The sequence below is a fragment of the Rousettus aegyptiacus genome, unplaced genomic scaffold (assembly GCF_014176215.1).
Source record: "Rousettus aegyptiacus isolate mRouAeg1 unplaced genomic scaffold, mRouAeg1.p scaffold_m13_p_12, whole genome shotgun sequence".
Lineage (NCBI taxonomy): Eukaryota > Metazoa > Chordata > Mammalia > Chiroptera > Pteropodidae > Rousettus > Rousettus aegyptiacus.
The window spans coordinates 2,883,270-2,895,641 of NW_023416287.1; the positions used below are offsets into that span (position 1 = coordinate 2,883,270).

At 47.8% G+C, this 12,372-nt stretch overlaps 2 protein-coding genes across 3 annotated transcripts in view; one reads left to right on the forward strand and one right to left on the reverse strand.

The window, feature by feature from the left end:
• RAB22A (RAB22A, member RAS oncogene family) overlaps positions 1–7,922 on the reverse strand; it is a 42,425-nt gene extending 34,503 nt beyond the window's left edge. Inside the window, exons 1-2 of one of the 2 annotated variants that reach the window (XM_016124903.2) lie at positions 7,636–7,922; positions 6,610–6,689 (exon numbers count right to left, since the gene is read on the reverse strand). In XM_016124903.2, the coding sequence (XP_015980389.1) occupies positions 6,610–6,689; positions 7,636–7,671 (116 nt within the window). In that variant the 5' untranslated portion in view covers positions 7,672–7,922. The remainder of the gene's footprint in view (positions 1–6,609; positions 6,690–7,635) is intronic. The other variant, XM_036229232.1, reaches the window with a different exon arrangement.
• A 143-nt stretch (positions 7,923–8,065) lies between these two features.
• The window catches only part of LOC107500074 (serine/threonine-protein phosphatase 4 regulatory subunit 1), a 62,718-nt gene continuing 58,411 nt past the window's right edge, over positions 8,066–12,372 (forward strand). Inside the window, exons 1-2 of the mRNA XM_016124906.2 lie at positions 8,066–8,115; positions 8,263–8,307. Coding sequence (XP_015980392.2) covers positions 8,109–8,115; positions 8,263–8,307 — 52 coding nt within the window. The 5' untranslated portion in view covers positions 8,066–8,108. The remainder of the gene's footprint in view (positions 8,116–8,262; positions 8,308–12,372) is intronic.

Here is a 12,372-nt window from a genome sequence, read left to right on the forward strand (position 1 = left end):
CAAGTGAATAAAATAAGAAATAAAAAGTTTAAGGATTAGAAATAAAGACATGTCAAAGCAATACTACTTAGTAGATTAACAGCATAAAACTGCATTGAAACATCAAACTCCTTGGAGTAAATCTAATGAAAGATGTGCACGTCCACTCCACAGAGAATGAGAAAAAATACTGAGATAAAACAAAGAAGTCGAATGAATGAAAGAATAATCCATGTTCATATATTAAAGCAGGGGTCCCCAACCCTCAGGCTGTGGACCAGTACCGTCCCTGACCTGTGAGGACTCGGGCCGCACAGCAGGAGGTGAGTGGCGGGCGGGCGAGCGAAGCTCCATCTGCACCCGCAGCCGCTCCCCAGCTCCGCCTCAGACCATTGAGCATTAGATTCTCATGGGAGCACCGGTCCCTGGTGCCACAAAGGTTGGGGACCACTGTATTAAAAGATTCAATATCATAAAGATGTCTCCGCTTTCCAAATAAATCTATAAAGTCAATGGAATGCCAATCAAAAACACAGTGGGGATTAGAGGCTAGTGTGTGTGAAAACAGACAAGATGATTTTTAATGTTTATATGAAAATGCTACAGGCCAAGAGCAGCCAACATTCTTGAAGAATACAGAAGACTCACATCAATGGACGTTAAGACTTATTACACACAAAGATACAGAAATTAAGAAACTGTGATACTGGCATAAGGACAGAGGAAAAAAGACTAATAGTCTCTTTAAGAGATCAGTGACTACAACAACACATGCACTGCAGGTTTTATAAGATGCAGTAGTAAAACATGACAATAGCACAAAGGACAAGAGAAGAGAAATGAAAGCATAGTCTTGTTAGGCGCTTACACTATGAAATTGTATATTATTTGAAAGCATTCTCATAAGGAAGTACACTGTACATTCTAGCACATTCGCTAAAATGATAAAACAGAGGCAGAGCCAACAAGCCAGCAGTGAAGACAAAATGGAATTGCTAACATGGGCAAACGAAACACAGCGAGATGGTAGATTTAAACCGAACCACACTGCTCGTTACAATGAATAAAAGCGCTCTAAACCAGTACTGTGCCGACAGAGCTTTCTACAGTGAGGACTGAAAAGTAGTGAGACTGAGAAATGCATTTTAAACTTTAACTTCACTTTCAGCAAAGCCACATGTGTCTACTGATGACTGTACTGGACAGCGAAGGTCTTCTGAAGACTCCAATTAACAGGCAGAGACTGTCAGATATAGAAAAGCTAGACCCATAATGCTGCCTATTATAAGAAACCCATTTAAAACATACAGATATAAATAGGGTAGATGTAAAGCGGATGGAAAAAGACATGCAACCAGTACTAATCAACAGAGAGCTGAAGAGCCCGTATTAATATGAGACAAAAGAATTCACAGTCGGGACTGTTACCAGGGAAATGCGGGACATTTAATGATGGTGAAGGGGTCAGGTTATCAAAAAAGGCAACGATGCTACATGTAGACACACTTAATAATGAGCTTCAAATACGCGAACAAAAACTGATTCAACTAAAAAGAAAAATAGAGAAATCCTCAATTAGGGTTGGATTTCAAACACTTTTTACTGCAAAAATGAGAGGGTTTCAGTAGGGGTACAGAAGGCAGGAACAGCGCTGTCAATCAAGCTGACTTATTTAGCATTTACAGAACACTCTACAGGACAGCAGCGGAACACACTAGCACACACGGAACGGTCACGAAAACCACGTTCTAGGCCGTAAAACAAATGTCGAATGTAAAAGGTTGGAAATAACAGTATGTTCTCTGACCACGTGGATTTAGACACCAATAACCAAAATATTTCTGGAAAATCCCTGAGTAACTGGAAGTCAAAAAACAGTACTAAAAAACCAATAGGTCAAAAGTCACAGGGGAAATAAATACTTTGAATTAAATGAAAATGAAAACACAACATATAAAAATCTGTGGTGCTCACTTAAACTTACAGGAAATTAATAGCTCTAAATGTTCACATGAAGGAAAAAAAGGGTCTTAAAAATCAATATTCTAAACTTCCAGCTTAAGAAACTAAAAAAAGAACTGAGCCAAAATAAGCAAAGGAAGAAAAAAAAGGATAAAAGCAAAAATCAATGAAATAGAAAACAGAAATATTAATGAAATAAAAAACTGGCTCTGTGAGAAGACCGTTAAAATCGATATTCTTACAGCTGAATAGAACCTAAAGACATTAAAAGGATAACAGAGAAATATTATAAATAGCTTAATGTCAGTAAATTAAGAAACTGAAGTTGTAGTTAAAATTTTTCTGACAAAGAAAACTCCCTGCTCAGATGGCTTCATTGGTGGACTATACCAAATCTTTAAAGGAGAAATAATACCAACTCTACATAAATCCTTCAGAGTTGCAGAGAAGAAAACACTTCCAAACTTCTTTCATGAGGCCCTGACATCAAAAGCAGAGAAAGACATTATAGAAAACTTCAGGTCAATATCCATCGTGAACACGGAGGCAAAAATCCTTAGCAAAATTTTAGTCAATCAAATCTAATAACGTATTAAAAATGCATAGTAACCAAGTGAAATTTATCCTAGGTTTATTTTTTTAGTACAAGTTGTTGTAATTCACTGTTTCCAAGACTAAAAAAAGCATAAGAACAGTTCAAAAGATGTAGCAAAAACCCTGACAGAATTCAACACAATCTTTGATAAAAACTCTCACTGATTTAGGGACAGACAGGAACACTGTCCACCTGACAGTGGGTACCTATAAAAATCCTAGCGCCTAGCCATCCTACTTAATGATAAAGGACCGACTGCTCTCCCTGCCCCCCCAAGGCTGGGAATAAGGCAAGGATGTCTTCTTTCGTCACTCCTCAACCAAGTTCTGGAGGTCCTAGCCAATGTAATACTAAGGCAAGTAAAAAATACAAGGCATGTAGATTGCGAAGGAAGAAAAACTTTGGTGCTTCTCAACCATGTTCCGATCCCAGCACATTTGAGGAACATAGAATGCTCCCATGGTGGCTGCAGATCACCACGGCAGTGACTTTAATGGGGGCCATGTGTTCCTTGGTGTATGTGTATCCCGGGGGGAGAGGCCACAAGCAAGCAGACATCTGAAAAAGCCTCAGCTTTCAAAAACCCCTGCTGTGGACGCGGCCTGCAGCCATGATGTGAATGAACTGGGCCATCCGTCCCGCAGGGGGGACAGAAGCAGGAGGGGCGCGTACATGGAAGGGGAGGGTCAAGGCAGGAGGAGCCAGGAGACAGACGGAAAGTGCCCCTGGGGGTAAGGGGGGAGTGTGAGGAGTGCGCGGCAGGGAAGGGGGAACCGGGGCCATTGACGCCCGAGAGCCTCGAGTACTTCGGCCTCTCCCTTACTCACCTTCTTGCCCGGCACCTGCCTGCACCAGCCTGCAAGTAAGCGCAGGAAAGCAGCACTTGAATCTTAACAGATGAACGGGAACTTAACCGAGGGTCTAAAACAGAGAAAGCACCCCCCCACCCCCGCAGGGGGAACAGTACGTGCCTAGTGCACAGGTGTGGAAAGAGTGTGTTACCTGGTGCGTGTGTGCGTGTGCGTGTGGGGGGTGGGGAGAGAAGTGAGCAAGAACAGCATGGAGGACGCAGATGACTCGAGGCTGGGTCCGGACTCTGAGGTCCCCCCTGCCACGGTGCTGAGCGAGGGAGTCGGACTTGATTTTAAAGCAGCTCGGACAACAGCAGGGAGAACTGGCTGTTAGTCCAGGCCTGGCAGGAGGACTTCGAGCTGCAGGACGGGCGGGAGGGCCCAGTGCCTGGGCAGAGCGGGCATGAGCGGGGCTGGGGGAGTGGAATGGGGGGGTGCAGAGGGCTGCGGAGACAAAGCGCGTCTGATCGCAGCACTACTGCCACCGCCAACACCCCGTGCACGCCTCCTGCGCACATCCCGGGTCACCAAATTCTCCCGGCACCCCCGGCAGGCAGGCGTGATTACAGATTCCCTACCCGCAACAGAGAGGCTCAGTCAACTGCCCAGAAGTTCTCCAGCTGGTACCTGGGCCTGGCTCTGATTTAAGTCCAGCCAGGATGGTTCGACAGGGCCCATGCTCTGCCCCTCACGGGACACATTTGGCCCATTAGGGAGGGCTGTGAATACGGAAGGAGTAAGGGATGTAGGACCAGAAGATGGATAGACAGCAAGTTCTGCAGGGTTCGCGGTCCAAATCATGGGTTGGAAATATGGGCCTGGCCCTGGGACGGCCAGGTGGAGCTGCGCTGTGGGGGGGGGGGGCAAGAGGACTAACGAGAGGCGCGCGGAGTGGGCCACGGCCTGGGGAAGCCCGACGTGCACGCAGCGAGTGGGAGAAGGGGCGGGGGACCGGCGAGGGAGCACGGCCGCGGACACCAGGGACCTAGGGGAGACCTGAGTTCGTTCCAAGATGTCTTGCGGTTAAGTGACGTGGGCGCCTCCTCTCACCTCCTGGCCTCCGATGCCTCACCAGCCTCCTAGCCACCCCTCCAACGCGCCCGGCCCCGATGCTACTCACCGCCCCCAATACCGCCCGTTAACTTCCGCTTCTCAGAAACACATTTCCTCAAACGTTTTACTGAAGTAGAACCTACTCATCTTTCAACATTCAAATGTCAGGGCTTCCCAGTGTGCTACCTTCCCCCGTTCCCCCTCAGTCATTCCCTCGGGCCCAGGTTAGGCCCTTACATGCTCTCACGCACGCCACATTTCTCCAAGGCAGCACAGAGCATGGTCGATAAATAACTTCCTATAAACTAGTAACAGAATACATCTCTCTTCCTTGTGGTCAGGTCCATGAAGGCGTAAATTGAGTTTACCTAAACCAGGACTTGGCAAACATTTTCTGAAAAAGGCCAAATAGTAAATATTTTCAGCTTTGTGGACCACAGAGTCATAGTCATGACTATTCAACTCTGCCATTATAGCCCAAAAGCTGTGGAGACAATATATAAATGAATGAGTGTGACTGTGTTTCGATAAAGTTTTATTTATAAAAACAGCAGGTGGGCCAAAGGACCATAGTTTGTCGACTCCTGGTTTAAGTCACAAGCACCCAATCAGCTTCTAGCATATAGTAGGCACTCAATAAAGAAAAGAAGCCATTGTTTTGACAGTTACACAGAAACTGGTTGCCAGGAAAGGTGGTTTTCGTGGGTGGTAGGGGTGGAATTGTGACAACAGTGGTCTGAGGTGTGAGCAGCAGCTGAGGAAGTAGTCACTTCTTTTTCAACAGCTCCACAGTCGGAGCGACAGGCTCGGGGAAGGGTAGTGTCTTTATGGAAAGCGCAGATTAGAAGCATGTTTGCAGGCCATGCCAAATAGGCGGGGCTGGGGAGAAAAGGGAGAACTGACAAAGAGGGGGGCTCCAGAGCTCAGGTGAGGGGGGCGCTGGTCATGAAGGAGGAAGACACCTGCTGAGGCTGAGGAAAAGAAACCAGGATAGGTGGAAGGAGACAAGGGGACAGCCCTGTGCTTTCCTGGGCACCATAAGCCAAGACTGCCAGATGCAGAGTGGGCGGGAGGAGGTTCAGGGCCCCAGCACCTGTCAGCCTGGGGGTGAGGGGGGACACCCAGGACAGGACCTCAGGTCTCATGGCAAGGCCGGAGCTATACCCTCTGCTCTTCCCTCTCATTTGAGAGAGCGCTCGGGTACTTCCGAGCTGTGTTCTCAGCTTGGACTCCCGTGTGAAGTGTCTGTCACTCACTGAGTCATCGGCACTACTTGCTATTACTTCCTGTCACTTCACTTTCCCATGCAGGTAGCAACAGGCAGGCCCTGAGGAAGATGAGGTCATGCTTTAAACACATGGACATACCCAGTTCTTTCTGGAAGAATACTGAAAGGCATTTTAATTTTGGAAAGTTAGAAGTGGTTTCATTTCCACGTCTTCAAATGTGTATGCGTGTGTATGCTGTAAGATATTTCTCCATTAGGCAAATGAGACTTTCTCTTTAAATGGAAGAAACCATTTGATTGGGGGTTTGCAATAAAAATAGCGTAACAGCTATTTAGTTTTACAAGCCTAACATAGTATTAAAACCTATAAAACACAACTCACAGAGAAACTATTAATATTACGATATTTAAATATTCTGAAAATTTTTCTGTCGAAAACCTAGTCAATGTCACTTATCCAAAGAAAAAATCTTATATTTCAACACTGACTTAATTTTTCATTATCACTACTATCAGATGAATATGGGAGAAAGGTTCAGACCCCATCCTCCTGCTTTTCAGGAATAACTAAAATCATGTAAATACCTTTTGATTGACATGCCTGAAAAAACAGTATCCAGACCTGTTTTCATCTGCCTTATTTCAAGGTGTAATTGCTGTTGATAGTTATAGATTGAAGGTTCTACGTATATTCTCATAAGTAACACTTTAATTCACATTTTCATTTTGAAGTTTTCACTCCTCACAGATCAAAAGATAATTTTCTTACGACAGAGCAATCTTCACTGTAGTCTTTCAAGTCCTTCCAGAGATGATGGGAACCAATGTCTCCGAATTCACTAGCGTGTATGAGGGCGATGCCCACCCCTGTAGCACATTTTTTATTTAGAAGGACTTTCAATACACCTTTAGATGCACAGTCGATAAACTTAATCTCTTACCCTATAGTTGGGTTGATGTTCGGATCAAAACTGTCTTCCACGAACCGCCAGACGATACTTGATTTACCTACACCTGTATCCTGAAAGAGAACAAAATGAGTGAATAAGAAAAAGTTTACCTGCTTGCAGATCCTGAAAACTATCCCATAAGTTAGGGATTTTAAAAAACTCATTCTAGATACGTAAATTTGAGAAGTTTAGGGACACGTAAGAGGTTTTCAAAAAAATTCGGTGGGCGTAATTAGATTTCAAGATGTGCTACCAGAGAGGGGTTTTGCAGGTTTTAAGATTTTAGGACCTTCTGAAGGACTCCAAATTTCTGCGTGAAAAGTGACAAACTCACTTTTAACATGTACACGTGAACCGTGAACTCTTGAATCACCTTTGAGCAATCCCTGATGAATCCCAGCCCCACCCTATTTGGGAAGAGGAAAGACTATTCAGTCTTTAAAGCAGCAACTCAGGCAAGAGAGTAACTTCAGAAAGCATGCTTTGAAATGGCAAAGGTGCCCTGCCAAGGCCGAAGCTTCAGTCTCTGGGGCTTCCTGATTTGACCGTCCCCCCAAGAAAGTAACTCTGCCAAAGTGTCAAGAATGGTCCACAAACTCAAATATCCCAAACAGACGGGGAAGGAGACTAAAGCTGCTTGTAAAACCCAAAGACCTGTTAATAGTTTTAACTTTGGAAGACTTGACAACTCCTAACTAGTACCTTGATAAGGAACTGTTGAAGAGCTGCTCTTAACCTAGGTGCAGTGGAGAGATAGGGAGGGCTCTTTGCCCTTTGCGGGGCGGGAAGAGACCTTGGGCCTCCGCAGGGACAAGGGAAAGCGTGCCTCCTGCCAGCAGGACCTTCAGGAGGGTGCGGCTAGGTGGGCAGGTTGGCACCGGGCTGAAGGAAGGGTCCCGGGGCAGGCAGGCGGCGTCCCGCACTGAGGCCGGGGGAAGCAGCGGACGGGACGTGGGCACGCCGGGGCCCCGGCCGCCCGGCCTCCCGCGCCCTCCCGGCCGTCCGGCCACCACTCACCCCCAGCAGACACACTTTGAGCTCCCTCAGCGCCATGGCCCGGGAGCCTGGGCGCGGGCCCGCCGCCGCCCTAAATTGAGGAGGGAGAGGCCAGGCCCAGCACAAGCATTTCCCGGCGCCGCCGCCGCACGGCCCAGCCCCGGCCGCGGGGCGCGCAGAGGCAGCAGCCGCCCGTTTGCCGCCCTTCAGCCCGGCCTGTCCGCTGCCAGCCGCGCGGGACTCGCCTCAGCAGCCGGGACGGTGCCGCGGCCTCCGGGGCGCCGCCGCCGCCGCCATCTTGGGACGCCGGCCGGGTCACCTGACCTCCCCGCCCACCTCGGCAGCCACCTTCGCTGCGAGGGCGGGGCCCGGCCGGCGTCGCGAGGCTCGTGGGGAGGCGTGGGCTCGGGGGCGGGGCCGGCGGAGGTGGGCGGGACCTAGGGGTCCAGGCCCCGCCCCGTGCCGCCGGCCCCCGCCTCCAGGCCCATCCCAAGATGGCGGGTAAGTGGGGCCGGGCTCTGGGGGCGCTGGAGCGGCCCCTTCCTCCTCAGCCCCGAGCACCAGCGAGGCCCGGGGACCCCTCCCCGTCTGTCCCTGAGCCCGCCTGTCACAGCCCCCTCGTAACTCCTTGTGTCTCTTGGTTTCTAGAGATCCCCCTGTACTTTGTGGACTTGCAGGATGACTTAGACGATTGTAAGTAACAGTTGGGGCGCCCCCTCCCCTCCCTGGGAGCTTGTCACAGAATCCGGGGTGTACGGAACGTGGAGAAGTGCTGCAGGTCAGGCCCTCCATGTTAGGACTGTAGGAGCGGGTCCCCCAACTGCCCTGATTCACTGGTGGCGGTCCCTCCTCGCTGGGCGGGGCGGCCGAGGGCCGGGAGCCCTCCCATGGGGGGAGGATTTTTGTTGTTGGGAAACTTCTGACTGACTTTCTATCACTTTCTCTCTCTTCCTCCTTCTCCTCCTCCCGCGGCGGCCCTGGAGGGGTGGGAGAGGAGCGGCCACCTTGGCATGGGGTGAGGGCTTCCACCCAGGGTCTTTACTTTTTCCCTGGGACTTTTCCGATGCCGGGGAGTTGGGGAGGTTCCGCTCTCTGTGGCTGGCCACAGAGTTGCACAGACTTCTCGAGTGTTCTGACCACAAGCCCAACTCCGCTTCCTATCCCAAGTCGTTCATTGGCGCCCACATTTTTCAGGTGGGTCCCTACCTGCCTTCTCCTGTTCTTTGGAATCTCTTTAAGGACCCATGGAGGAGGGAGGTGGCGTCCTGGAAATCCAAGTTAGTGGTGAAAGAAGCATTTCCTTTCTGTTCAGCGAACTTTCTTGAGCACCTGCTTGTGCTGGCCAGGCCATGTGCAGAGTCCTGGACCTGCACAGTTGAATCAGAATCAGGGATAGCTCTCTCTGGGAGCTCACCATCCAGGAGACAGCAGATTTGTAAGCAGAAAATGACCAAATTCCAGGCTGCCTACTGGTGAAGGAGGCCTGTACAAACTACCAAAATAGCTGACATTAATTCAAGTCTCACTATGTTCTTCCCTTCCCTGTCTGCAGGTTTCCTACTAATATAGAGTTGGTGTTTATTGAAAACTTAACCATAGGTCAGGCATAGTTTTAAACTCTTTACACACATTATCTCTTTTGGAGGGAGGCAACTTTATAGAAGTAGAAGGACACTTGAAGGGACACTAAAGCTGACGGTTAGGAGCCCGGGTTCTGGAGTCAGATGGCCAGAGGGAGAACTTCGGTGCCACGCTTTGTGGGCTGTGTGATTCTGGCCAAGTCATTGTACCACCCTGAGCTGAGCCTCAGTGGCCTCCTCATCTGTAAAGGGCATAATGGCGGTCCGCCTCAAAAGGCTTTTGTGAAGGTTAAATTAATAAAATGTTTAGCATGAAACCTTGTATAGAAGAAACATTCAGTAAATATTTAGCTGCCATTATTATTGTTATCAATGGTAAAGTTATTCATTTATTTAACACTGTTGAGCCAGGTACAGTGTAGCCTGAGTTTATGGAGCAGGATGTTCAGCCAATGGGCATCCTTGGATGGAAGGACTGTAGCCTTTCTGTTCATAACCGGCAGTGTGCTGCCGTTGACGCACCTCTCACAGCTCTGATGTTTGTCCTGGCTGGGAAAGCTGATTTCTGGCTGCTTAGATTTTCTACCAAACCATGTCAGAGTGGCTTAAACTGACACAGTGGCTTAAACTGACATCATTTTATTATTTCTGACAAGTCTGTGGGTCGAATGGGTGATTCAGAAGCTTCACGTGTTGGAAGTTGCAGGTGAGAAGGTTCGAAATGGCTTCGCTCCCACGGCTGTGGGCGAGGAGACCCGCCTGGTTGTTGGCCGGGGCCTCCTTCTCCAGGTGCCTGTTCCGGACTTAGCTAGGCTGGGCTTCTCAAAACACGGCGGCTGCAGGCGATTGAGCCTCTTCCCTGGAGACTAGCTTCCTTCAGTCTTTTTTCCTTATATATATGTACAAAGAGGAAGAAATTATATAGGAAAATACAATTTTACTTTGGCCCCGTTTGAACAAATATTGGGTGATTGAGACTTTTAATAAAGATGGTCTTAAATACTCTTTAGCAGACAGCCAGAGACTCGCCCCATTAAGGAAGGAAACCACTGTTGTGGCTCTGAACATACCCACGCGCTGGGTAGGGCAACTCCAGGAGCCCTCTGGGGCTCCTCTTTGAGCAGGGTGTGTGTGGGCTATGGGGTGCTGCACCTATGACTTTACAATATAACTGATGTTATAGCCATAACAGCCATAATCTTTCCCCCCAACAACTTAGGCTGCCCTGGTTCCCACCATTACACCCTACAGTGGTGTTACCTGGGAGGCATTATCTTGCCATAAATAACAGCAAGACCCCTGAGGTCCTGTGACCCACTTCCTGCCTTTAGTTGTGTTAGCTTGGGTGGATAATTAACTCACTGTTCATTTTCTTTATCTGGAAAATGACATGAGGGTGGGAGCTGCCTCCATAGGACTGGTATCAGGATTGGGCGAAAGAGTATTCATAAACCATTTTAGCCCAGCGCCTGGCATAGTATTATATTCAGTGGTTTTATTATTATCTTAGTCCTCCTTATTGGTAGGCTTTCATATACGATTTTATGCTTCCATGTTCTGAGCTGCTACTTTGAGGTGGGTGGGGGTTGTTTCTGTTTCACAGGTGATAAAACTGAGAATCAGAGTTAAGGAACTTATTCAGTGTGGCACAACTCATAAATGGTAGAACTAGCAGTCACAAACTCTGTTTCTCCTGACTCCTGTTCTTATTCTACCACGCGGGCCTCACAGATACGACCAATGGGCACGGATGTTGGTTTGGGTGTTTCTGTCTAAATGATGCAGTGACCTCTCCATTCAGGCTATACGTCCCTTTGGGCAGGGACACAGGTCATCTTTTTTTATAACCCAGCGCCCTACATGATCGCAGGGTTCAGTTAGTGTTACTGGTGACGATAATGGATGAGAAGGTCTGTTTTACTGATTTACTTTGAGATTCTTGATTAAATTCGGCTAACTTCAAAAAGAAGCCATAATGAATGGGTGCCTTGTCTTTTTCAATCATTCTGAGTGTCTTCGGGCCATCGCAACACAGAAAAGATTGAATTTTAGAGCATTAGCTGCTGAGGCGATGTAAGTTCCTTCTCTGGGGCGCGGGGAGTGTGTGATGTGATAGGCTGGCCCACGGTCCCGGTGGCGGGCTGCGTGTGAGTCTGTGCCTCGGGCTTAAAGGCCTGTGAATGTCCGGGTTTGCTTATAGCCTGTGGGGGCCGAAGAGGTATTACTCTCGATAAGATTGGCTCAGCCAGTTAGAATTTAAGTGTGAGTGAGAAAAAAAATGAGAGGACTCTATTGTAGATATAAAGAGGCCTGAGCCCTAGTGACAAGATGCCCTATGTGGACACATTTGGATCCCTACTTGAGCAATGCAGCTATAAAAAGACATTATTGAGACAGTTGGGGAAAACTGAACTTAGCCTGGGTATCAGATTGTATTAAGAATTACTATTAATTTTGTCAGATATAATAGCGATGTCACTGTTTCCTCAAGGGGAGGGGTTATAGCTAACAGAAATAAACAAGCATTTATGGATGCAGTGAGTTAATGTGTGAGGTCCGCCTTTAAATACTGCAACAAAAAGCTGGGAAGAAGGACACAGGGAAAAACAGAATGTTGGTACTTGTCGAAGCTGGTTGCTGGGGGTGTGGGGGTTTATTATATTGTTCTCTTTTTGCATACATTTCTAAATTTCCATAATACAGCGTTTTAAAAAATGATATGAAAGGTTCATATATATGATTGAACATCTGCACAGTGAGTTGGAAAGCTGTTTTTCTGTTCGGAAGTTGGCTGCAAAGTTATTGTCAGATGCATTTAGCTTCAAAAAACAAACTCATAGAATGTATTAGTATTTGGAGAACACTACTTCTTTTCAAGTGTTTAGTTTTTAAGAGATATTTAAGAGGAAATAAGTTGGAAAAGGGCATGCTTCTATTGATGAGAAAAGCTAGATGGAACAAACAGTATGTGGACCTCTGCTGAAAATAGGACCAGCCGAGTCGAAGGAACATAGACAGACCCTTTGACTCTCAGTTTTGTAAGGAGCAGCGTGTCTTTGAGCTTGAGTAAGACATCCTCCAAAGCAGAAAGCGCTCCACGTCACCTGCCTGCCTGCTTCCAGGTTTGTGAAAGTACTCAGCTCAAGGGCCACAATCACACTGTGTCCCCCAAAGCAGA